The sequence below is a fragment of the Halichoeres trimaculatus genome, unplaced genomic scaffold (genome assembly GCF_033239565.1).
Source record: "Halichoeres trimaculatus isolate MK-OKI-2021-1 unplaced genomic scaffold, fHalTri1.1 fHalTri1_scaffold_4, whole genome shotgun sequence".
Taxonomy (NCBI): Eukaryota; Metazoa; Chordata; class Actinopteri; order Labriformes; family Labridae; genus Halichoeres; species Halichoeres trimaculatus.
In genome coordinates this window covers 11,104,523-11,131,772 of record NW_027437182.1, presented here as the reverse complement: position 1 = coordinate 11,131,772, position 27,250 = coordinate 11,104,523, and the positions used below count along the sequence as shown (strand labels likewise).

General features: G+C 37.4%; 1 protein-coding gene and 2 long non-coding RNA genes across 3 annotated transcripts; 2 read left to right on the top strand and 1 right to left on the bottom strand.

The window, feature by feature from the left end:
• Positions 1–459: 459 nt before the first annotated feature.
• On the top strand, positions 460–5,106 carry ttc4 (tetratricopeptide repeat domain 4). The gene is made up of 10 exons (XM_074668427.1): positions 460–769; positions 922–1,039; positions 1,131–1,292; positions 1,455–1,532; positions 2,721–2,845; positions 2,930–3,016; positions 3,180–3,421; positions 3,553–3,637; positions 4,348–4,430; positions 4,748–5,106. The coding sequence occupies exons 1-10, from the start codon at positions 656–658 to the stop codon at positions 4,845–4,847; spliced, it is 1,194 nt and encodes a 397-aa protein (XP_074524528.1). The 5' UTR covers positions 460–655; the 3' UTR covers positions 4,848–5,106.
• Positions 5,107–7,512: 2,406 nt separating this feature from the next.
• Positions 7,513–9,756, bottom strand: LOC141789290 (uncharacterized). Its single transcript, XR_012598194.1, has 4 exons — positions 9,692–9,756; positions 9,401–9,488; positions 9,135–9,313; positions 7,513–8,153 (listed from the first exon to the last, which is right to left on the bottom strand). It is a non-coding gene; the product is annotated as an uncharacterized LOC141789290 (long non-coding RNA).
• LOC141789291 (uncharacterized) lies at positions 9,313–12,484 on the top strand. Its single transcript, XR_012598195.1, has 3 exons — positions 9,313–9,431; positions 11,953–11,995; positions 12,418–12,484. It is a non-coding gene; the product is annotated as an uncharacterized LOC141789291 (long non-coding RNA).
• Positions 12,485–27,250: the final 14,766 nt, after the last annotated feature.

Here is a 27,250-nt window from a genome sequence, read left to right as displayed (position 1 = left end):
AAAAATATACTAAAAATAAAACTAATCTTTGTTTATGTATCACCTTTCAAATATCAGAATATCCAGGTTAAAGTGCTTTACAAAAAAAGAACATACAATATGTAACGGCTATATGTGAAAAGACACCTACAAAATAAAGTAAAAGGAATAAAAATAAAAGTCAATATGATAAGATGCAAAATTATAATAAGATCAGTAATGTAAAATAATAAAATTGAAATTATATGAATAAAAATAAACCGTTTTTAAAAGTTGTGAAAAAGATAAAAGTGCTAATAGTGATTAAGAGCCAAAAAGAAACTGCTCCAAATTACAGCTAGATTGAAATTTTAAAAAAAAGATGGATATATTTTTTCAATTCATAAAAACTCATTTAATAGTTCCCATTATGAATGCAGAGTTAATTTTCAATTTTGAGTTAGTATTGAATGTGAGAGTGGAACTAATGTATCAACGCTTTGGTTTCACACGGATCCTCATTCTCATAGCACCACTCCTGCACATGTGTAAACCTGGTGTAAACAAGGGCGAGGTAGCTTTAAAAATACGTAAATCTGTTTCATCAGAAGGGTGAATTTAGTACATGCTATACTAAATTGTATTTTTTTAATACTTGAGGAGAAGAATCTGAGTTTTAAGTTTATTTTAATCAAACATGGCGTCCTCCGAGGCTCAGTATGACAGCGAAGATGAAGGCATGGACATGTTTATGGACAAATTTAAAAGCGAGAGGTATAAAAAAGGTTTCAACGAAAGCAACTGGGAGGAGGTAAGAAAATTTGGTTTCATCTTTAAAAAAGAAAGTTGTTTTTGTGAATGTGTCTTAGGTCCACTCGTAATAAGCTTGCTGGCTAACATGATGAACAGGCAACTTTCCTGGGGAGACTCCTCTGATCTCTCTGTTGCTTTTATTCCATGTAGGAGTTTGATAAAGTCCCCATGTTTATGAAAACCGCCCCTGAAGAGATTGACCCACAGGAATACCCAGAGCTGGCCTGTATTCAGGCTATTCTTCACGATGAAGACAGGTCTCCAGAGGGTGAGATGATCACAGCTCTGTGTTTCTACAGCTGCACTCAAAGCATAAGAAACTTTTAGTAAGTACCAATGTTTGTTAAATCCTTCCACAGAGCAAGCAATGAGCCTAAAAGATGAGGGAAATGCGTTTTTCAAAGAGAAGAAGTACGAAAAGGCGATCGTGGCATACACAGCAGGTCTGAAGAGGAAATGTGGAGATCAGGAGCTGGACACTGTTTTGCTCACCAACAGGGCAGCAGCACAATTCCACCTGGGTGAGGAGAGGACTTACTTATACCCCACGTACTGAAACATAGTAGCATTTAAGACACAAAGAAGGACTATGAAACACAGAAAGAACGATGTGTCTTGTCAAAACATCAACAGCTGTTTAAGATCGTATTTCAGACAAGGTGTTTCTGTTTCTTATCACACAGGTAACATTCGATCTGCACTGAATGATGCTGTGGCTGCAAAGAGGATTAAACCAGATCATCTTAAAGCCTTAACCAGAGGTAGGAAATAACAACGCACAACATAATTATTGGCAAATAGGTTTACACATAAAAAAGATTTTCATTTTTTAAAAAACATGTGCTGCCAAAAAACAACAGACTTAAATATGAAGAAGAAACTCATGTCAGATGATATGAAAAGAAATGAATACCTTTAATGTATATTTTAAGGACTTTTACTGTAGAAGATGAAGGGTTTAAGTGTTGTAAAACTTAAAAGTTTTAGATTTATTCAGGTTAGTCCTGTTAAGATAAAAAAAAATAAAAATCAATTTTTGAAGGGAGACCTAATCGGGAGAACAAAGTTAGACACAGGGAACAAAAGTACAATTGAAAAGCACTACAGCTTTTTGACAAACGATAATATAAGAGTTAGCTGTGTAACTAGATAAACTAAAAACAACAACATTGTAAATAATCTTGTTGCAGCTGTCTAACAATTGTTTAGCAGCTGGGTGAAGCTTTTCCCTTGTGATACGTCCAAAAAAGTTAAATAAAAGTCCAGCGATGAGTTTATTGTGCAAAAAATCCAAAATCCAAAATGGGCTAATATGTAATTCAGGCAAAAATGAAAATAATACTTGATGAAAACTAAACACCACCAAGGTGAAAAAGATGAACATGACGAAAAGTGACAATGAAAAAGTGACGGGGAACAAAAATATCTGAGCTCCTGACTCCAAGATTCTGCTCTGCCTTTGTTATAATTCCCCTCACCGTACATACTAAGTAGAAAAAAGAAAAACCACACCTTTGGAATGGTACAGGGCAATGAGGTCATCAAAGTGACAACATCATCTATACTGCAAAGTGAAAGAAAACGGCTTAACTTATTTTACCTTCCACAAATCTTTATTAAGGTTTTACAGTTTAGATTTAAAAGCATGTAGTTACACAAGCTCCTAGAGTTTCAAGTTACTTTGTAATAAATTCCAGACACAGGGTGCAGAAACATGGTTAGACAAGTTAAATACATTGCATGGATATACAGGAAAGGGTATAACGGGCAGAATAAGAAGCCACCTGCCAGAGAGAAGCGTTTCAAAACACCTGTTACAGAGAAGAATCAATCACTATCAACCGTTTTTCATTGCATTATGAGTGTTCTCAAAATATTAGGATAGCACTGAAGCAAAATGGAATGATCTGGAAAGTTATCCACTTCCTGTCTTGTGTTTGCGTCTGCAGGTGTTCAGTGTTGTATCCAGCTGCGCAACTACACAGAAGCCCTCAAGTGGTGTGAGGAGGGGCTCAAAGCCCATCCAACAGACAAGAAGCTGCTGGAGCTGAGAGCTGCAGCTGATAAACATAAGGTTCATCATTCATGGGTTTAAAGAAGTTCTGGGAGGTTAGCATGTTGTGTCTCAAAAGATTGACTTTTTCCTTTTGTTCCCTAGAGAGCAGCTGAAAGAGATGCCAGAAAGGCTAAAGCAAAAGAAAAGAAACTGCATGGGGTGAAAGAAGCTCTCCTAGCTGCTATTAAGGTATGAATCACATCCTTATACAAAGGCGACACAAACCTTTATCCCTGTACCCCATCAGATCTTCTTAATCCTTGACATCTTACTCTGATTCTGTCTCTGTTAATCTCTTTTTCCTCAATGCCAAGGTTTTTATATCAGACATATTTCTTTGCTCTTCACACAGGATCGAGGTATCAAGCTCCTGCAGCCTGTGAAGTCTGCTCAGCGTGGTTCAGACAGCGACGATGAGGATGAAGGCTCCTCTGCAGCGATATCAGAACTGAGTCTGGATGGACTCAGCTCTCAGGAGGTGACTGGGGCTCAGGTGTTTCTGGATGAGCATGGCTCACTGCACTGGCCTGTCCTCTTCCTCTATCCTGAACATCAGCAAAGTGACTTCATCTCTGCTTTCTGTGAAAATAACTGGTAAACTCCTCTTTTTCAGCTCATTTATATAATGTTCAATGTGCGACCTTAAAATTTTTCATTTGGTACTATAATCAAATATATTTCTGATGACTGGAGGTGACTTTAGTGTTAAATATGTTTCCCTCCAGTTTTATAGATCACCTGGCAGTCATGTTTGGAGAAGAACTTCCACCTTGGGACACGGACAGAAAATATCACCCACAAAATTTGCAGGTCTGTGTGTTTGCCAATGATTTGTCACCTTGTATAAGTATAAGCTAAATAAACAATTTCTTCCCTTTGATTCAAACAATCACACATCCCAAAGTAATTTTGATGGTCTCTCAATATCATTTAATCCAGTGTGTGTTTGGTTTTTCCTGGTGAAAGACGTTAGATGTTTTTGTTTGTTCTCACAAATAGTGCGTGCATGGGTGCGTACGGGCCTTTGTATAAGCGTGTGTGCACATCCACATCAGAATGATTTATCAGAGTCCTCTGAGTGTAATAAAAATCAAGCTCCAAGTTGACCTGTGTGTTATGTTAACAGAGAGTTTGCAGCAATTACAGCTGCACACACACCAGTTTTACCTGCATTTGCATTTAAATGTGTGGTGTGTGTGCGCACACATACACAGCAGAAGACTGACTCACAATTCCTCTTTTATTCTTCATGTGTGTGAATCAAATATCTAATGCAAAACTAGGCACCGTCTGTTCCGTTTACCTTTCATCAATGCAAATCAGATCATGCGATTACAGTCACCCAGAGAAACACACTTTAAAACACTCACAGACACACACACACTGACTTATTCACTGGTTTATATTGTAAATATCTTAACTCTTTCACAGAAAAATAAATCTGGGTAATGTTTTAATTATGTTGTATTGGTCTGAAGGCCTGTGTGTTAATCTCTGTTTGACTTTTACGCATTCTCCAGGTCTACTTTGAAGATGAGAAGAATGAGACTCTGAACCAAGTCCCCCCAGAGACATCACTTTTAGAAGTGCTGAAGCATCAAAGGTAAATTTGTTCAGAAAAGTTTGATTTTATTTGGGTGACACATGGCTGGGTCACAGGATAGGTTGACTTGTCATTTTGTTCCCTGTGTACAATGCACACTTCATAAAAACAACAGAAAGATAAAAGTTGTGATAATAGCTTGAAGTTAACTTTAAACATACGTGTATGTTTCATTCTGCTTAGGGACTAAAGATCTCTGACTAAATTATCTGTCTGGGAATAGTTGTGCACCTTGCTGTCTGGGTGTCTTATTCCAGTTTCCCCGAAACACGCCCTGACCTTCATCTCTTTTGTCTTAATTACTGTTTTGCCAACAGGTTTTTTGTCAAAGGAGGCACTCCCAGCTTCATCATTCTGGTAAACGGCTCATCTTTCCGGAAGCAGTTTTTATCAGGAAAAAAAATTAAAGGACTGTAAAGACAGAAGTTTTAAAACCTAGGACTGTTGCTGAACATAAAACCCAAAGGACTAACTGGGTTCTGGAAAAGACACCAAGGCAAGATTTTTTTCTGCAAGAGCTCTACACACTCTTCAAGACCAGAAATCATTATAAGTTTATAAAATCAGCGACCTGGACTCTGGTTTTTTTTTTTCCACAAATACAATTCCAGACCTTTTAATCAAGTGCTTTATCGATCCAACTATTACACTGATATGACCAAAGTGAAACAGATTCAAAACACCCAGTGTGGAGCTGGGAGTTTTGTTTTTTAACTCAAATTTACATTGTTTTCTTTAATGATTGCTTCCAGGAAAAAAAGTGAAAGCAAAAATAAGTGAAGCTTTAAAATAAAGTTTTATGTTATTGACCTGAACGTTGCTCTGACAGATATTACAGATGAGCTTTTGTTGTTTGTTTTTGTGAACACGACAAACAAAACGTGACCGCTCTGAAGAGCTCATCTCTCTGTAATGCTGATATTTCACTTTGCATTACCACTGGAATCTGGGAGAGGCGTCTGTTACCTAAAGCTAGTTGTTATTTCCTGTAAGTTGGGGCGGGGATGGAAAATCAGATCCAAATTAGAAACACATTCAAAGTGCCAAGTACCTGCTGCCCTGCTGTGAGTGAAGCCATTCAAATACTTCACAAATGCAGCTATCATTTACTATCAGCATTTTTATCTCCAAATTAAAGAATTAAACTGATTATATCATTTACCAGCCCTGCTGCTTATCACTTTCTACTGTTTCAACTTTTTAATTACAAACAAGGACATTTGGAGCCATCTGTTTACACCTCTTTACATCATCAAGTCAGTCATCAGTTAAACAAAACACTTCAATCTGTAATTTAGGAGCAAGCATAGAGGCTCAGGTTATGGGGCACAGTTGCTGATCAGATGTGTTGCTACAGTTAAGAAAATATAAGTAAAACTGGACAATAAAATCAACATTCAACACCAATTATAGACAGAATTGATTCTGATTTTTTCAGAACAGTTACATGGTTATTTTAAGTGCATTGTTGATGCTGACAAAGAACCTTTGCATAGAGCAATAAAAAAAAAATCATCTTTTTCCCCAAAGATAAAGACCATATAATCTGACTGAAAAGACTGGTTATATTTATTGGTATATGTGGTTAATAACAGAGGTTGGTGTAATCTAAATAATTTTGGCAGAAAGCAGTTTGTGAAACAACATAAGTCACAGCTGACTGATAAGAACACACAAAGCTCAGCGTGAAGTGATGATCTGCTGTGGCATCATCATTGGGGCAGGCTGTGCAGCAAAGACAGTTTGATTCTGAATGTTGACGACCGTTGGAGTTTTCTTACGATGTTTTAACTCTCTGTACATCTGACACCAGGAGCACCGGGCGCAGCAGCACGACACCATGATATCCTTACAGAGAGAACCCTGTCACGTAACAGAAAAAGTAAACAGATCTATCAAGGATTCCTCTTCACTACATGATGCATCTTAATTGAAGCAGACATCATACCTTTATGTTATATCTGTTGCGCATGGCAGCCCTGAGAGCCAGACCGGCGGGAGGTGCACACAGAGGAATCCCAAAACAGGTAGGGTTGCAAAGGTCACATAATGGGAGACAAGTATTCTCTCCGAATCTCCCTGACACGGTGCAAGTAAAGCAGGGAGCACACCAGAAGCCATAGCAGCCTGAATCAGAGGTAAAAGCTCTTCAAGTGAATCATCTTTGGTGATAAATGGCCAAAATTGTCCTGTTACTCAAAAAATACAAAAGAACAGAAGTTTAGAAACGTATTCTTACAGGCACCCGCATCCTCAAAGCAGTCCAGGAGACCAGAGTCCCAGTCCACCGGTTGGTTTGCCATCACTTAGGGTGTCAGTTGCAGCAAAGCAAATAAGCAACAAACCTGTGGTTACATGCAGTTTATGTCTGTCCCTCTGGTCTCCCTCTTCTTTTAACATGCTGCACACCTGAATGCTAATAGCACTCAGGTAGGAGGAGGGGATGTGAGTGACAGGGAGGGCTGGACAGACATCACTGGGCAGCATGACTTTGGTGAGGAGCTGTGTGTCCTCTTTTAACCTTGTTTTCTATCCCAGGCTGAAACCCTTCAGCGAGTTTTGGATTGCTAAGTTTTTGTTGATGTACTTTGTTTCAGTTGGTGTGCTATCTACTCTTTCATTATCAATTGAAGCAGGTTGAACCAGATTATTCTGTGTCCATCAAAGCTAGGAAAATATGGAAAGAGGCTTAACCTCTGTGAAAGACACCACAATAACATTAAAATATTCAGAATCGGAAGAAATGTCTGTACAAAAGTGGCATGGCAGAGACCAATGCTTTCAGGGCCTTAATGAAGAATAGACACAACTCTGCGGTGGAATTCACTGCATGGGCTCAAAATTATTTTCAAAAATCACTGCTTGTGACCACATTTTGGTACTGTATCCACAAAAACAAGTTAAAATGTTCCATATAAAGAGGAAACCATTGAGAAACATGATCCAAAATAGCAGACAACTTGTCTGGATTTGAGTCCATTAAAGATGGTGTGAGACAAAGTGGAAAAAACTATTGGAGGTCAAACAAGTGGAATTTTAATACACAAGAATTAAAGATTCACAAGCTATCAAATATGGAATTTAACATTTTACATAGCACACAAACTTTCTGCACACGACATAATACAACAACAGAAAAAAAAAGAAAGAAGTGACAACAGTTTGAACTCGCTCCCTTCAGATATTGTGTCTAATTTTGCAGTTTTCTTTTTCTGTAATTTTGCACCCTTAAGGAACGTAGATCTCTGACTAAACTATCACAGTAGAACAGAACTTCACTGTTTGATTTTTGGTGGTCAAACTTCCTTGATGCACAATAACATTCATCTCCTTCATCTTCATTTGTTTTAGTTTTTACTTTAAGAACAGATTTTGGTCAAGATAAAGAGAAATCACATCATTCAGTCTTTTTTGTGTGTTTGTTCTTAAAGAGAAACCCAGGACTAAACGTAATTAAACACACAACACAACAGACCAATAAAAAGTTATAAAGATCAGTCTGAAGTGCTGATGACCTGCTCAGTGCTTATCACAGTTTGGTGCATCATCATCATCATCATCACTGGAGCTCATCAACGGAACAGGCTGTGTGGTAAAAATGGTTGTGTTCTGCATGGTGATGATGGTGGGAGTTTTCTTACGATGTTTTAACTCTCGGTGCATCTGACACCAAGAGCACCAACAGCAGAAAGTCGCCTCTGTGATGTCCTTGCAGAGAGAACCCTGGAGGAAAATGTGTGTGACAAGTATAAACACGTGGGTTTTCTTCACTCAATATGTCACGTCCAAGGTTGTAATAGGTAAGTAAAACGAAACTAAAAACGAAAACTAAAATTTAAAATACAGTGCAGTTAACTCAAACTAATAAAAACTAGAAAAGAAAACAAAAACGATAACTAAAACTGTATCTTGTGTTCACAAAACTAACTGAAACTAACTAAAATGACAGACAAAATTCCCTTAGTTATAGTTTTTGACAATATTAATAGCCTTTGGATTTAAATTAATCCGACACATTTTCCCAACCTATTTTAGACAGTTTTAGGCAGCTGTCAGTGCCACACAGCACCATCATAGCGGCGTATAGGGACGAGCTTGTTTACTGCACTTACTGGCTGTGTGCTGTGCTGAAATGTAGTGGAGCAATGAATTAGAGCATCTGTAATAGTTTAATTGTTACAGAGTCCAAGTTTTTATTGAATATGAGTCTGCCTTTATTGTTACTAAGTCCAAGTTTTTATTTATTGAAGCTCATATTATATTGTCTTTTACAATTCATGTTAATATTATTTTTATGTAATTTATGTCAACATTATTTTATATAATTTATGCTTATATTTTTTATACTAAGTTTATATTATTTTCATGTGTCTAGGGCAGCAGCCAACATTTTGGTATCAGCACTGACTGAGCAGTGAGCACTATGTTGGACTTGAAAATAAACAGTATGACAAAATATTTACTCTGACCTTTTTGAATCCTGCACCTGGTTAATAAGGTATGAAAAAAGTAAAACTAAACTAAAACCAAGCCTTGTTGCAAAAATCAAAACTAAATAAAAACTAGAATGCCTGCGCTAAAACTAATTAAAACTAAACTGTAATGTAAAATAAAATGTCAAAACTAACTAAAAATAAACTCTAATCACAAATCCAAAACTATTATAACCTTGGTCACGTCATGACTGAGAAACAGCCATCATACCTTGATATTATATTTGTTTCGCATATTATTCCTCAGAAGCAGATTAGCGGGAGGCGTACAGCAATGAGGCCCAAGGAATAGCACGTTGCAAATGTCCCATAATGGAAGCCAACGGTTCACTCCAAACCTCCCTGACACGGTGCAGGCAAGGCAAGGTCCACACCAGCAGCCATGGCAGCCTGGTAGACAGCGGAGAGGTAGAAACTCTCAAAGCGACATAACTCATATGGATACAACTTAGCGGAAGTTGAGGAACTGATCCTTACAGGTGCCCACATCCTCGAAGCAGTCCAGAAGGTGAGAGTCCCAGTCCACCAGGGGTTGGCTTTCCATCACTTATTGGACCAGTTTCACCTAATGAGCAATGAACCTGTGTTAAGTTTAGCTTATGTCACTGATACCCTTACACAGCGTGCTGGGAAAGGGTGAATATGAAAGAAACGTGTTGTTGTAGCTTGATTTCATTCAAAGGTGTCAGGACCTTCAATGCACCTAATACACACATCCTCCTAACAACACTCAAAACTGCAATTTACATTTCAACTTCATACTCATACCTGAAGTGAGAAATGTGAAGGAACGAAGAAACACGTGCGACCGCCAGCAACAAGCTCCCCCTATTGACGAAAACAGGAAGTGCTACCTCAACAAAACCTAGACAAACCCAATCGATTACTGAGATTAATTTATATTTTTTACATATTTAAAAAAATGGCATTTTATTTTTTAAAACATTTTAGATATAATTTCAACGTGCTTTTAAGATGGATATTAACCATAGACTGGAAAAAAAAAAAAAAATGGATGTCTGCTTGCTCAGCTCGAAGTGAGGTCTCCACAAAAACTGCTCCCCCTGGTGGCTGGCTGCAGCATAGGTTTAAAAATACGGCTTTCCAGCCATTCCAGATGGGCTGTGGTCAAACTTCAAACCATTATTACACCTCGTAGAAATGCTTCTCACGTCCGATTGTTGTGGTGATTTGAAGATATTATTTGGCTGTCTTGTATCCAAGTCCTCTTTTTTTCTGAAAAGTTTCATTTTCATTAGTTATACGAGGTTAAAAACGAGGCTTTACTTAACGTTTAACGATGATTGACAGCTGCTGTTCTCCTGTATTTTTTTACGGGGATCGTAAAATATGTCAAGAGGTATAAGTGATAAGACTTTCGAAAGAAAAAAAATAATTATTATTTTTGTCACCCAACTCCACTCAGATTCTCCCAGAATCCCTCATTGTCTCTACTGCGCAGAATCTGGCTCCAACTGCTACAATGGTGGTGCCCGAGACGGCGGTATTTTGGCTTCAAAACCGTACATTGATAAATGGTGGAGCCACGCTGTCCACTCTTCAGTCTATGATATTAACTCTTTGCTGCGTGCTGTTTTTAGCTTAAGATTATTACTGCTTTTTAAACGTTTTTTTGCTTGTTTGTTTCAAATCTTTTAACTAAATTAATCATTTCATATCCATTAAATCAGTCTCTCGGGTCTCCTTTCTCTCTCTAGCCACTTAGGTAGGATGAGAGGAATATGAGTGGCAAAGAGGGCTGGACAGACATCACTGGTCAATATGACCTCCTTTGTGACCTCTTTTGGAGGTTGAAACCTCAAAGACATTTTTTCAATTGCTGGGTGTTTGTCGATTTACTTCTTGTGGGCAGAGCTGAGCATGTGAGTTGCTGTCAAGACAAAATAGCCAAATCTTCTCTGCCATTGACTCTTGTTTGGTGAATAGGCCGGTTGAATCCGAAGACAAGACTGATGATTTAACACGTAATTCATTCAATAAATAGAGGCTTCAATAAGCTTGAAGAAGAACCATACATAGTCACAACAGCCTGACACCTCCTTCTCACGCTGGTCTCCAGCCTGGTCACACATTGTTGGGATGGTATCTCATTCTCCAACCAGCATTTGTTGCAAATCAGCTATATGAAGATATTATTTGGCTGTCTTTTATCCAAGACCTCTTTTTTTCTGAAAAGTTTCATTTTCATTGGAGGTTATGGAGGGTCCATACCAGCATTTGTTGCAAATCAGCTTTGTTAGTCACCCCTGCTAAACAGCACGTCCAAGGTGATTCCACAAGTGTTCAAAGGGGTTGAGGTCAGGCCTATGAGATCAGAGACTGATTGAGGGCAGATATATGAGACAAGTCAGGCATGAATGAGGAGAGGCTCATCATTTGGGTGCATCTTTCTCTGACTTGCCGCCGGGGGAGGGACACTGCAATGGAGTGGATCTAGTGTGAGCTGGCACAATGACTTGAATAGAAATCTATCCTATCTGGTGCTGTGATGGAGCAGAGCCAGCCTGGAGAAGCATCTGGTGTAATTTGGCTGTGACATTTATCTCCCTCATCTTACTTTGTTTTGGTTACATGTCATTTACAGACTCTTGTTAAAGGAGGGGCTACCAGCTGCAGTATTTTAGGAAACATCTCATCAAACTTGAAGAAAACACAAAGAGCATTATTTAGGTGCTTTATTGGTCTCACTAATGCAGCCATTGTTAGATTTTTTTTTTTTTCACCAAAGTCAATTCAGTGTAAGTGTTTATACAAAAACAAAACATGCAAATAGGCAAGAAAAGCCACCTGACTTTTTCAAACATTCCACATAATCTTTTTCTAAGTGGTGTTGTCTATTTCAGTTAATAAAACAGCTTTCTGCTCTGATATGTAACATCACCATAAAAATCAAAACTCTGATAGGAATTAGTTACCTTTGTGTTACCAATGTTTCTTATTTATTAATTAACCCTAACCCTAACCCTAACCCAAATTTATTTTTTTTATTTATTGATATTTTTTTACAGGGAAAGGAAAGTCAGATCCAAATAAGAACCCTATTCAAATCAGGTAAAGCCATGCAAATACTCAACAAATTGATTCATGTCAGTATATCTATTTCTGAAAGACTTGGTTGTACTTGTTGCACTATTAACCTGCTCTGTTGCTTATCATTTAGCAATAAAAAGCAATAAACTAACAATATTTGTTTGCTTGTTTTCTTCTCACTAAGCAAGCTGAAACCAACTTTTGTGCTTCAAAAAGCAGATTTTTGTTCTTGTTTTAAAAGAGAATCTTGGTACTAAACACTAGCCAACATACAACTCAACAGACCAGTAAGATGCTTCAAAGCTCAGTTTGATGTAGTGAAGACCTGCTGTGGCATCATTATGACTGGAGCAGGCTGGGCAGCGAAAACAGTTGCAGTCTGGACGTTGACAACATTGGGAGCTTTTTTACGGTGTTTTATTTCTCTGTGCATCTGACACCAGGCACACCAAGTGCAGCAACACACCACCCCAATGTCCCCACAGAGAGAGCCCTGTAGGAGAATATGAGGCAAATATCAACAAATTTACAGTTTTCTTCACTCAACATGTCAAGTCTTATTTGAGATCACAAATAACAAATAACTTGCCTTGATTTTATATCTGTTTCGTATGGCAGCCCTGAGACCCAGACTTGCAGGAGGTACACTAAAAGGAATCCCACAGAGTGTCGTAAGAGCTGGGGTGCAAACGTCACATAATGGCAAGCAACGGCTCTCTCCAAATCTCCATGACACGCTGGAGGCAAGGCAAGGACAACACAACAATCCATAGCAGCCTGAAACAAAGTGATAGGAACTCATCAAGTGACTTGACTAATCTTTTTTTTTTTTTTAAAGGTGCAAGTTGAGGAACTGATCCTTACAGGTACCCCCATCCTCAAAGCATTCCAGAAGGTCAGAGTCCCAGTCCACTAGGGGTTGGTTTGCCATCACTTTTTGGACCTGTTTCACCTAATGAGCAATGAACCTGTAATTACCTGCAGTTTATATTGTCTCTCTGGTCTCCCTCCTCTTTTAAGCTACTACTTGTCTTAATGCTAACAGCACTCAAGTAGGAGGAGAGAAACGTGAGTGACAGGAAGGGCTGGGCAGACATCACTGGACAGCATGACTTTGGTGAGGAGCTTTGCGCCCCCCCTTAACCTTTTTTTTTTTCACATCAGCATATTTTAGACCACCAAGTTTTGTCATTTTATCTTGGTTTTTTTTTGGAGACCTCTTGTAGCCCTGTAATAGGTATGCTTTTTTCTTGGTTGTCTGGAGTCAGTTCTAGCTGTCAATGGGTGAGAGGTTTCAGGGGCCGAACCAGTTAAAAGACATACTTTTCCCATTATAATTGGAGGAATCAATATCAATCTGTGTTGCTGTTATAAGTTATATATATTTAAACTTGACTTTCAGAGGATATAGATCTCTGACTGAGTTATGTTTAAGTTAACAGGCTAGCACCCAGTTGTCTGTCTTTATCTTGTCCAGCTTCCTTGACACACCCTGACATGTATCTCCTTCATCTTCATTTGTTTTAATTTACATTTCATGGACAGGTTTATGACAAAGGAGGCACTCCCAGTCTCATCACCCAGAAAGTGGCTTGCAAAGAAAACATAACGACTGTGAAGACTCAAGTCTTAAGACATTTTATCAAGTTCTTTATTTATCAAACCAATGGATTGGAGTAAAATGGAGAAAATCAAACAGTTGCTGTTAGTGCTGATAGAAAAACAAAACAACAACAACATGTAAATAGACAAGAAAGGCCTCCTGGCTCTATCCTCCACTATCAGAGGCAGAACTCAGAGCCACAAGTGATATGATCTCAAACTTGTTTTTGAGATCTATCAAAGAAAATGAGTTTGAAGCTGGAGACCTTCCTCATTCTCTAAAGTCTTCTTTAAACCTTCCCATTACAAATACAAAAGTGAAAGCAAGTAAAGATACTTCACTTCCAGATACAGTTTCATGTCATTTACCTGAACCTGGCTCAGTGACAGATGATACAGATGACCTTTTTCTAAGTTATACAATTTTGTTTGTTTGTTTTGATGAACAGTGCAGCAAAAAACAGCTTCAACTCTGCTCTTCTTTCTGAGAACATTTCATTACATTACTTGATGGAAACCAAGAAAGGCATCGGTCACCCGGAGCTCTATCTCTTCTTGTTTTGTTTGCTTTACGGGGAATGGAAAATCAAATCACAATCACAATCACATTCAAAGTGCCAGGTACATGCTGCCATGGTGATAAGGTGTAAGTAAAGATATGCAAATACTCAACAAATCCCGGTATCACTTAATGTCAGTATTTTTAACTCTAAAGGACCAAGTTACACTGGTAACACCAATAACCAGTCCTGCTACTATGTTTCTATTGTTCAAACCCTTTAATTATAAACAAGGGCTACATTTCTGGAAGGAGTCATCTTTTAGCACCTCTCTGCATCATAATGTCAGGCATCAGTGCAACAGCTACATAATTTGGGCTCTAGCATGAGGGCATGAGTAATGAAGCTTAGTTAATAGTTTAATGTGTTGCTACACTTTAGCAAAGTAAACTTAAAAAGATGAAAACATGTTTAAATTATATCGGGATACTGCACAAAGATGGGTTTGATTCAGTCAGTGCACAACCTGATAACAAAATCATGAACATTTATTATAAAACTGTTAAGCCAAGCCTCTATTTGGGTCTCTGCTACAATTCTGGTCTATTTAAACCATTCTGTTGTCATAATACAGGAAACACTTGTGACAATTGTTCAGAGGTGTCAGTAACTGCTTTATGTCACTGGCTTGGAGTAACAACTCCAATATTACTCAAACTAACAAAAAAATTGTTGCTGAGTTTCTCCTTTTTACCTTTATGAGCCATAGAACTTTATTTACAAGTGATAATTGCTTTGTTTTATTGCTTTAAGTTGTGGAGCAAGTCCACATATTGGGGGCCCTAAGGGTTTAGGAGGTAAAAGAAAAGGCCATCAAATAAAGACATTTCAAAGCTTAAGACATATAGTAGTTTTCTTATTCCAATTGAAACTAAATTCTCAAGTTACCGTTTTCTTATTGTTTTACATAGTATGATTACTGAGTCTGAAAAAAAGGAATTCTACTTTTTTTCACAGTTTCACAAGTAGATCAGAACATGCAGCATGAAGTGTATTGCTAATGCTAATGCCAATGAAGAACTTTTACATTAAGCACTAAATAGTCAAAAACAAACAATCTTTTTTTTATTGTTTTCATGTCACTAAGTAAGTCGAAACCAGTTTTTGCACTCTAAAAAGCAGATATTTTATTCTGATTTTCAAGAGTAACTTGGAACTAACAACTAACACAACAGACTAAGGCTGAAAGAGCTCAGCTTAAAGTGGTGATGACCTGCCGATTGCTCATCACAGGTTGTGGCATCATCATCATTGGGACAGGCTGTGTGGCAAAAATATTTGTATTCTGCACATTGATGACAGTGGGGGTTCTCCTACGGCGTTGCAACTCTCGGTGCATCTGACACCAGGAGCACCAGCCACAGCAACACGCAGCTGCAATGTCCTTGCAGAGAGAACCCTGCAGAAAAAAAGTGTGATTATAATAACTTTTTTTTAAATATATTTGAGATAACACATATGCAAACATCATACCTTGATATTATATCGGTTTCGCATGGCAGCCCTGACAGCTAGACCAGCGGGCGGTACAAACAAGGGAATCCCACAGGCTGACAGAACAGCTGGGCTGCAAATGTCACAGAGAGGCAGACAGCGATTCTCTCCAAACCTCCCAGAAACTGTGCAGGCAAGGCAAGGGCAGCACCAGAAACCATAGCAACCTGAAACAGAAAGATAAAAACTCTTAAATGAAACCGCTTTTCTAATGTACAGAAAAAATACATTTAATTTAGAAGATTACACATCGATGAAAGTTGATCCTTACAGGTACTGGCATCTTCAAAGCAGTCACACAGGCCAGAGTCCCAGTCAACCTGAGTGCTTCTTTCCATCACTTGTTTGACAAACTGAGCCAAAAATAAGGAAGAATAAACCTGTGAATTAAGTTGACATTGGATTTTAAAATGCAGATGCCATCACTTTAAATAAAATGTTGTTAAGATTATTCAAGATTATTTGAAGCCAATTTAAGAATTGCATCTTAATTTCAAGAAAATACATTTGTGGAAAGTTAATGCCATTTACAAAAACAGAGAAAAAAGAAAACCGGAACCAACATATTTCTGTCAGCAGTGTTTGAGCCAAAGCAAAGTAATATCCCATACTAACCAAACCTCCATCGATGGACCCTTTATTAAAAATTTTTATACTACTTGTGGGAATAAGAAACCACAGCTGGCAGTGGTCAAATAATCTTGTCCTCATTGCTTGGAAAAGCTCTGAATACATAAGCAGGTGTGCAGATTCAATTAGCATTAAAGGAAAAGAAAAGATGAAAACATTATGGCCACTGTACAACCAATTCTGTGTCTTTTGAGAGAATTTCACAAATTAAATACCATAAAACATTTTTTTTAACAAAGTTAAGTCTTTTGGTATGAGCAGAAAAGTAGCGTGAATATATATATATATATATATAAATATATATATATATGTATATATATATATATATATGTATATATATATATATGTATATATATATATATATATATATATATATATATATATATATATATATATATATATATATATATATATATATATATATATATATATATATACATTGGGTGTCTTACCTGACTTGAGCTTCACCTTGTTGCCAGCGCTGAAGAAAATGAAACATGAATGGATGAGTCTTGGACCAGGGCATTTTGTGTGTGTAAGGCAGTTTCATGAAAATGCTGTCAAACCTGTACCAATAATTTCGAAGAAAAGAAAGTGAAAGTGAAAAAGGCCGTAAAAATTAATTGATTGTACTGTAACTTAGACATTTTTCTTTCTTGGTAAATGTGTGAGAGCTCCTAAGGTGAACTTTTTAACATTTTTCAAGCAATGCAAACTGTTATAAGTAAAAACAAAGATGCACTAGCACTTCAGAGGAGGAAACTGTTTTTCTTAGAATTCATCAGCCAGGGAAAACTCTGACTAGAAAAATAAACATGTTGAATAATAGCATTCTTCATGAAAGAAGGTTTTGGTCTGTGTGACCCAGTTTCTAACATCTGATGACATGTGAAATCCTCACAAACACAAAACTGTTCCTCTGTCAGGCTGCAGAAGAAACATGGACTCATGGAATAATCTTATCACTGAAGGAAGAGAGACAATAGGTGTTGTGCAATGATGTGTTACGTTTCATATGTATGCTTTGTGATGTTTGAATAAATAAATAAAAATAAACATTGAAAACAAAACACTGAAAGTCAGGGCTTTTTTGGTAGAAATTATCTAAATTAATGATTTCTGACAAACTTTTGAAAACTCAAGATGTGATGTGATGATTACACCTGGCATCAATGCAGTCATCAGTTTGTGCAGTAAATGAACTAAATTGGATTTAATGTCTTCTAGAAAATCAAAGCCATTTTAACTGAAATGAAAACTCAAAATAATCAGGATATATTTTTTCAGCAACTGAAACTATAGTCAGTACTGGTACACAATGCAATTAAACATAATTTAAAAGCCCCAGCATAAACAAGTTTGACAAGGACGTCTCCTTACTTATGACGAAGAATCTTTGATCCAGTAGCTTTACTGTGATAACACCACTTGAGGGTGACAGCACAGGAAAATTTCTCCTGCCTGAAGATGTTGAATGTGGTTATTGTAATGTGCACAAATTTTCAGCAGCAATCATAAACAGTGAGGGATAAGTCATGTGTTGTAGTACAATGAAGCACAAGTGGGAATAGTCAACACTTAAAGAACTAAAGAAAAAAATTTGAAGGAATTGTGAAATGAGCTTTTGCAGTGTCCATGACACTACAAGTCAGGTACTTTTTTCTTGAGTCATCCTCCCCTTTTTTGTTCCATTTTGAGAATACCTTTCTAAAAATTCACCAGAGATAATTTTAAAGACTTTTCAATGTGACAGGTTTTTCTTCATTTACTTTTTGCAGTGCTTGTTGTGCTTTGGTAGATATCCAAACACTCTGATGCCATCTTCTGGCTCTCTTTGTTATTACATATCCCAATAAACATCAGTTAGGACACAATTTGATGTTTTATTGTGGATGGTGAACAGAATGCCACAATCCTGAAGGGTTGTTTCTTCTGGGAAAAAAATTCAACTTCATTAGCAGATTTTTAAAATAGCCATTAACTATTGATTTAAAGTGTGATTATTTATGTAGGACATTTGTGAAGTTAGGCCATTTTTAAGGTAATTATTCTTTTATTAATTAATTTTCATATAAAGCTGGAGGTATATTTTAGAATTTTCAAGTAATATATAATGACATAAGAAATTATCATGAACCTTTTTTTATCTGCACAGTTTTGAAAGCTAAATCGGAAACGAGAGTTTGCTAACGCTAGCAGGCTAACGTTCAATAACAGTAATAACTTCTCAAGTTCTCTGCTTGAAGCGCATTTACTAAGCTGAGAGCAGTGACCACATTTCATCAGCAACTGGTGCTGCTAATCTTCTTTCTGTGGATGTTGGATGATAAGGTTTTCCTTGAAAAACCGAATGTCTATTTCATTGGCTAACAAGCTAATTCGCTGGCTAAAGCCATCATACTCGCCCTCACAACTTGAGTGAGGCCCCACGAACGTTAACACAAGCAACCAGAACCATAACTTACTCGAAATTATCCGACCTTCAGCAGTTAGAGCATTCATAACAGAACACCAGATGGAGACATTTCCCCAACAAAAAATATCAGAGGTTGACTTTGATCACAGGGCCAGAAATACAACAAAAACAATATTAGGGAGCATATTTTAAAGGCAACAGTTAAGAAAAAAGTTTATATACTTTACTAGGATGTAAAGAAAGATACATTAAATACAGATGTAAATAATGGCTTAATAAAGTGGTTTCTAGGATTGCCATATATACTTGGATTGGCACAAATACACTTTTTTTCAGTCTTTCAGAAATAAACTTGCATACATACCCGCATCAGCATGCTCTGATTCAAAAGTTAAAAGGTATGAAACAACTACATTATTGCATCTGCATTATTCCTCCAAAATCCCACAAAAGGTCAGTATATCCCATATTGTTGTATTGTACAATTGTGAAGTGTTAAAATACATCCATACTATTTTCTTTTCCTCGATTCCACATCTGTCAAATGACCTCTGTTTTTGTGGTGAAACTTCTCTGACATGAATCTCATTCTTCTTCATTTGTTTTTGTTTACATTTCATAAACGGGTTAATGCTGAAGGAGGCACTCCCAGCTGCATTATCCAGGAAGTAGCTCTTATCAGTAAACACAAGGACAGTAAAGACACAAGTCTCCAGACTTTTTTTAAGTGCTTTAATGATCAGACGAATACGATGGAATTTTCCCAGTGAAACAGAGAAAATCAAACATTTGCTCTAATCATGATAGAAAAACACAGAATATATTAACAGACAAGAAAATCCTCCACCCTTTGTCCTCCACTATCACAGCCACAAGTGATACTATCTCAAACTTGTTTTTGAGATCTGTTAAAAAATGAGGTGAAGCTGGAAAACTTCCTTATTCTCATAACCTCCTCATCAAAAATACAAAAGCGAAAGAAAATAAAGATGCTTCACTTTAACACACAGTTTTATGTCATTTACCTGAACTTGGCTCATTGATAGGTGTTACAGATAACCTTTTGCTAAGTTGTGCGTTGTTTGTTTCAGTGAATGGTGCAGCAAAAACCAGCTTTTCAACTCTGCTCTTCTTTCTGTAATGCTGATTTGTAAAATTATGTTACCGGTGAAAACTCAGAAAAGCATCAGTCACCTAAAGCTCTGTGATGTTTCTGCTTGTTTTGTTTGCTTTATAGGGAATGTAAAATCAGGTTCAAATCACAAACACATTCAAAGTTCCAGGTACATGCTGCCATGGTGACAAGGTGCGAGTAAAGACATGCAAATACGCAACAAATGCAGGTATCATTTAATGTCAGCATTTTTCACTCTGAGGGACACTGGTAACACCTATAACTAGCCCTGCTGCTAAGTTTCTATTGTTCTAACCTTTGATTACAAACGGACATTTGGAGTTATCTGTTAGCACCTCTCTACATTATAACCTTAGACATCAATGCAACAAAGTGTGCTGTACGTAACTTAGGAGCAAGCATATAGGCGTGAGTGACGGAGCTTGGTTAAAGGTCAAATGTGTTGCAGCACTGAAGAAAAATAAACAAAAACAAGATTTAAAAAACAACAACAACAACAACAACAGCAAAACATGTTGAAATCATAATTGGATTCTAATTACACAAGGAACTGATTTAGTCAGTACACAACCCTATGACAGAATCATGAACACTTATTAAGGCAACGGGCATCAAATAAGTCATTTCAGAATGCTTAAAGCCCACAGCAATTTTCTTCTACTTGAATTCAAACTAAATCCTCAAGTTTTCCAAATCTTTAGCTATTGGTGTTTTCTAATTGTTTCACTTAGATTGATTGCCAAGCATGAAAAAACAGAACTTTACTTTTTTACTTTTTTCATCCCATAAGTAGATCAGATCAGCCTTACATGATCATTGCAAGTGCATTGCTAATTGAGAACTCTTGCATGTGTCACAAAAAGTAATAAACAATGATTGTTTGCTTGCTTTCATCTTACCAAGCAAGCTAAAGCAATTTTTTTGTGTTTTGAAAGGCAGATTTTTGTTTTGTGTTTGTGTTTTGAAAAAATTGGATTGTGGTCCAAAGAAATCTCACTTGTTTGAACTTAACTTTGGACCAAAGCAAGAACACAACACTACAGAGTGATAAGTCGCTAAAAAACTCAGTTTGAAGCAGCAGTAACCTGCTGATTGCTCATCACAGGTTGTGGCATCATCATCATCAGTGGGGCAGGCTGTGAGGTGAGAACATTTGTATACTGCACATTGACAAAAGTGGGAGTTTTCTTTCGATGTTTTAACTCTCTGTGCATCTGACACCAGGAGCAACAACCGCAGCAACATGCCGCTATGATGTCCTTGCAGAGAGAGCCCTGGAGGAAAATATGTGAAAAATATATTTACAGGTTTTATCATCATGTTGTATATTTAAGATCACACACATGCAGACCATACCTTAATGTTGTAACGGTTTCGCATGGCAGCCCTGACAGCTATCCCTGCAGGAGGTGCACACAGAGGTAACCCATAGAATGTCATACCACCTGCGCAGCAAATATCACAGAGAGGCAGACAGTAGTTCTCTCCAAGCCTCCCTGAAACTGTGCAGGCAAGGCAAGGGCAGCACCAGAAACCATAGCAGCCTGAAACAGAGTGGTAGAAACTTACCAAGTGGCACAAAAGTGACACAGCAAAAATTACACTTAAATTAGGACATAACCCATCAATGAAAGTTGATCCTTACAGGTACTGGCATCTTCAAAGCAGTCGCCGAGACCAGACTCCCAGTCCACCTGAGCGCCTCTATCCATCACTTGTCAGAGTTACGCCAAAGATAAGGAAGAATGAACCTGTGAAGTGTATTGCAATTGAATTTTTAAATGCAGATGCCACAAATTTAAAGCAAATATTTTTCAGGTTGTTAAAGTTTATTTAAAACCAATTCATGAATTTAAACTGCATCTTAAAATCAGGAAAATTCATTTCTGAAGGATTATTGCCATTTAAAAAAACAAACAGAGAAAAAAGAAAACAAAGCCAACTATTTTTTGTCTGTAAAATTTCTGATCAAATGTGCTATAAATTAGAGGTTACCTTTTTGAGGAAATTGAAACTGACATGCAGCAATCAAAGCAAAACAGGAAATGAAAAGTAGAAAGTTGGGGCCACTTTTTTTTTAACGACATAAGTTTAACACTGTAAAACACATTGTTTTTCTAATCAAAGTAAAGTCTTTGGGTAACAACTCAGAAAGTAACATGACAAAAATGTGATTATCAGACTTAAGTGGAGTTTGTTCGTGTTACTGTAAAGTTCATTATTTCACAATTTACATTCTTGTCTATGAATTATGATCCCTGAAATGGCAAACCAAAAGGATAAAATGCTCCAATCTTAGACTTTGAATTTGTGATTATGACAAACTACATTTTTTGTAATTCTCACACCATGATTTTTTAGGTCTTTAACATAAGAGTTTGTCATAAAACAAGTAACCAGCTTTAAAGGAACACAATTTACTCCTAAACAAACCTAAAATGTGAACTTTTAGAAAAACCTCAGATGCTCTTGAACTCAAGAAAGGATGACTTTCTATTGTCACAAAATTGCAGCTTGAGGCCAAGTTACAAAGAAATTAAAAAATTGAATCCTGGTCCAAAAATATTTCACCTGTTTTTATGTTAACTGTTAAAAAAATAAACAGATGAACTTTCAATGAGCTGTTTGGATCACAGCCTTAGAAACAAACTTGGACTGTCTTACCTGACTGAGCTTCACCTTGTTGGCAGCACCACTGAGGAAACTGAAAAGTGAATGGATGAGATGTGTCTTTGATCAGGGGATTTTCTGCATTTCAGGCAGCTTCAAAAAAATGCTTTCATACTGTGCCTTTAGTATCGAAGAAAAGAAACTGAGAGAAGAGGAGAGAAAAAAAAAGCAAAGGAAAAAACAGCTCATGTCAACCCCCCCTTCCTGTTTTTAACGCACCACAGACAATATGATTTTAATGTACCATATGAATTAACTAAAAAAACATATATAGATATACGCACACACAACTGTAAGTAAAGGGCAGGGGGGCTCCAGGTGTTCAGGTGTTCAGGCGTTGGGTAGATAGCCTTTGCTGGGGGCTGGCCTGCTATTAATCCGAGACTTGCTTCATCCATCCCCTCCTCCTCCCTCTTCTTCCATCCTCCCTTAACAATGGTATCATTATCATTATCATCATTGTTGTTATTATTATTAGTTTATCATTGCTATTGTTTTCAATAATAATATCATACTTTTAAGCTTTTTAAATGTTTAAAAGCCACTTTTTAACATTGTTATTGAAGCAACGCAAACTGTTCAGAACACAGATGTAGTGGCATGACAAAAGCTGGCAACAGGGTGTTTCCTGGAAATCATCACCCTAAAGGAGAAACGGATGTGGTCTGTAGCCTCAAAAACACTAAACCGTTTTTCTGTCAGGGTGCAGAGGAAACATGGACGTTATAATCTCATCACTGATGGAATAATGATTGTAGATGGTGCATGATGATGTGTTACATTTCATATGTAAGCTATGTGATTTTAAAATGAATAAAGATGGACATTAAAAACAAAACAATGAAAGTCAGGGTTTTTAGAAGACAGTTTCTGCATCTATGATTTAATTGTCGAACTTGGAATTTTGAGAGCATCCAGAACATATTTAAAGTCTATACAACTTAAAGGTCCCATATTATGCAAAAATCACTTTATTAAGACTTTTAGTTAAATTTTTGGGTCTTTGGCTTTCCTCCCAGCCCATAAAATGTGATATTTAATGAGAAAGCCTGTACTTAGTAGTGCTTGTGAATGTAAAATCCTGACCTAAAACGAGCTGTTTGAAATTTCCAGGGTTTGCTGACGTCAGCGAGTCCCTTTTTTGACCAATCAGGAGCAAGTCTGACCTGATTGGTCCACCAGAGCAGATCCCCCCCCCCCCCCCCCCCCCCCCCCCCCCCCCCCTCCCTGCCCACTCCTCTCCACGCATTTGGAGAGAAATCTGTCCTGCAACAGGAAGAGGAGTGTGGCTGTTTTGGGCTGTAAACAACCACATAGTTCCATGCACAAGCTTTCCATCTTGGAAGAAGACAAGACTAAGGGCTCTAATTTCATAGACCAGGCGCACCTGCCCTGCACCGGCTTTCGCCGTGCGGACAGGGTGTGACCGGCACACTTTGCAAGTTTCCTGCAGTGCCAAAAGAGGCGCAGTCTAGGCGCAGTCAAGGCGCAGTGGGGTGCAGAGGAGCGCGTCCACGCCTCTCTCCACACAAATGGCAGAGAGGGAGGAGAAAAGCTGTGAGTGGTTTTAACAAAGCCGAGCGCTGTTTCCACCAATCAAATGAGCGCCTCTCCTTGCCTTTAAAAGTGCTGCGGCCAAGGCGCAGCGTCTGATTGGTCCGAGTGATCCCCGACACCGCGGAAACAATGTGCTGGAAAGACCCGGTAGCGGAGACGGTCAGAGCTGCTGTCCCTGCAGCAGGAGAATGGAGAGCGGGCCACATCGGAGGACATGAAGCGCGTCACCTTGTGGGCCAGCTCCCGGGACGGATGTAATCTGTTCCTTTGTCATAAATAGGAGTACAAAATGAAGATACAGTTACACAGCGGGCTTATCCATTCAGAATACTTTTGATCCACCTGCACTCCTGGTTTGTCATCGCCAAATAGCAGAACCTTTGGTGATATACTGTATACTCTCCCGGTGTCTCCACCTCATCCTCCTAACAATAATGTACTCCATCTTTTTAGATCACGTTAAAAACAAAGACTAAAACAGAGAAATATGGGAAATCAGGGGTAAATCCTGAGTGACATACATTTATTTCGTCTCTTTTTTCTTCGTCTTTTCTCTCCCTCTTTTCTTTGAATCAAATGAACTGAGAGAAGCCAGATATATACTCAGTATCAGATGTTAAGGCTGTTTATTGTTTAATTGTAAGATGTGCATCAAACTTCCAGCTGCCGTCAGGTTAACTTTCCATTGTGACAAACGGTTTTAATCTGACATCAGATGTGACGGGACAATTAATATAGATACAAATGTATATGCTGGTTCAGACAGTTACATTAAATAGTGATTGCTGTGATTGTTTATTGCATTATAATGTGCCTGACACTCTGGATATAGAGGGAAAAACATTGATGTCCATGGCAGACTCGCTCAGTACAACAAAAACCATATTATCAAGTCTAGAGATTAAATTTTTTATATACTCTTAGAGATGATTTTTCACAATAATAACTTATTTCATCAGCACACTTGCATAAATTCTAGGAAAGTGAATTGTTTAGTATGTGTCACGCCTTTGTGGTAACACCATTTGACAATTCATGGGACCGATTCCTTAGTTGGTTTAAAACTAGTAGAAAGGTCATGCAAAATACTGACACCAACAGAAATACAAACTACACATTCAAACAAACATGTATCATGTTGCTTAAACAAGTTTAAAGCATATTTTTTGATACCAACCCTTACTTGTCAAAGTCCCATTTCCATAGCTGTTTACTTGTGTATTATGTTTTTTTTTTTCAGTTATTTTTTCTAAAAGTGCTTGAATGCTAACAGGATCTAATGACAGACAGTGGCTTGATTAGATATCATATAAGCTGTTTTGTCTTCAATTCAGTGGATATGGGACTGATTTTCTACAATATGTCAGTTCACTGTACCAGCAAACAGAGGACACCAAACATATTCACACCTCAAGTTCTCAGAAGTTTGCCAACGTTTGTCAAATAAATCATAAAATTAGAGACTGTCTTCTGAAAACAGTGACTTTCAGATTTTTTTCTTCATATGTTTATTTTTATTACTACAGACATCACATAGAATTCATATGAAACATAACACATCATTGCACAACACCGCTGAGTCCATGTTTCCTCTGCAGCCTAACAGGGAACAGTTAAGTGTTTGTGAGGCCTTGAGGTACCATCAGACGTCAGAAATTTAGTCACATAGACCACATCCTGGCACACAGGTACACACATCTGATCAGTTTTCTCCCTCAACAATGAATTCTAGGAAACACCCTGTTGCCACCTCTGAAGTTCAACTGAATCTCTGATTTCACTGAGAACAGTTTGAGTTTCTTAGATATAATGTTAACTAATTCACATCATAAGACTTAGACATAACCAAGACCAAGACATAAAAAATGCCTTTGATACAGTTAAACCCGTTAGTTTTTACGCCTTTTTTCACTGTCACTTCTTGCTTCTTTTTTCTGCAAAACTATGTATACAGGTTTGACAACATTTATGAAGCTGTCTGACAGGTACAAAATGCCCTGATCCAAGACACATCCATTCATATTTCATTTTCTTCAGCCCTGCCAACTAAGTCAAGCTCATTCAGGTAAGACAGTCCAAGTTTGTTTCTAAGGCTGTGATCCAAAAAGCTAAATGAAAGTTTATCTAACCTGCTGATTAAAGAACTCTTGACATGAAAACAGGTGAGATTCCTTTGAACCAACCACAATCCTTTTTTGGTAACTTGGCCTCAGGGTGCAGTTTTGTGACAATACAAACTCATCTCTCCTTGAGCACAGGAGCATCTGAAATTTCTCTAAATGTTCACGTTTTGTTTGTTTAGGAGTAAATTGTGTTACTTTAAAACTGAAGTCCTTTAAACTCTGACAGACACTTATGTTAAAGACCCATAGAAAGTTATTTTGTGGGAAAAAATTGAAGTTGGGCATTTTAACAACATTTGAATTTGATAAATTCAAAGTCTCAAATCGTGTGAAAATTAAAAAGGAAGTCTCCATATTTTCATATGTGAAAAGATCAGAATAAAAATCAAACCAAGAGCATTTTATGCTTTTGGTTGATAATTTCAGGGATCATAATTCACATGGACTAAAATGTAAATGGTGAAATAAGTGACTTTACAGTGACCATACTGTGGACATACTTAACTTTTTTCAGAGCAGCTACAAGTCCGGAATTTTTTTTATATGTATTTACATTACTTTTCTGCCCATACCAAAACACTTTATCTTGATAAGAAAAAAAGAATATTTTATGGTATTTAATTTGGGGAGTTTTCTCAGAAGACACAGATTTGGTTGTATAGTGGCCTTATTGTTTTCTACTTTCTCTTCCTTTTATGTTAAATTATTCTGCACACCTGCGTATCTATTCAAAGCTTTTTCAATAACAAGGAAGACATTATTTGAACATTGCCAGCTGTGGTTTCCTATTCCCACAAGTAGAAAATGAAAATGAAATCAAGGTCCATAGATGGAGGTTTGGTAACTATAGGATATTACTTTGCTTTGGCTCAAACACTGCTGGGTGTCACTACTGACAGTATATCCACAAATGTATTATCTTGAATTTAAGCTGCAGTTGAAATTCATAAATTGGTTTCAAATAAACCTGAACAATCTGAACAACATTTTATTTAAATTGATGGCATCTGCATTTCACATAAAATCCTATGGCAATTTACTTCACAGGTTAATTCTTCCTTATCTTTGGCTTAATTTGTCAAACAAGTG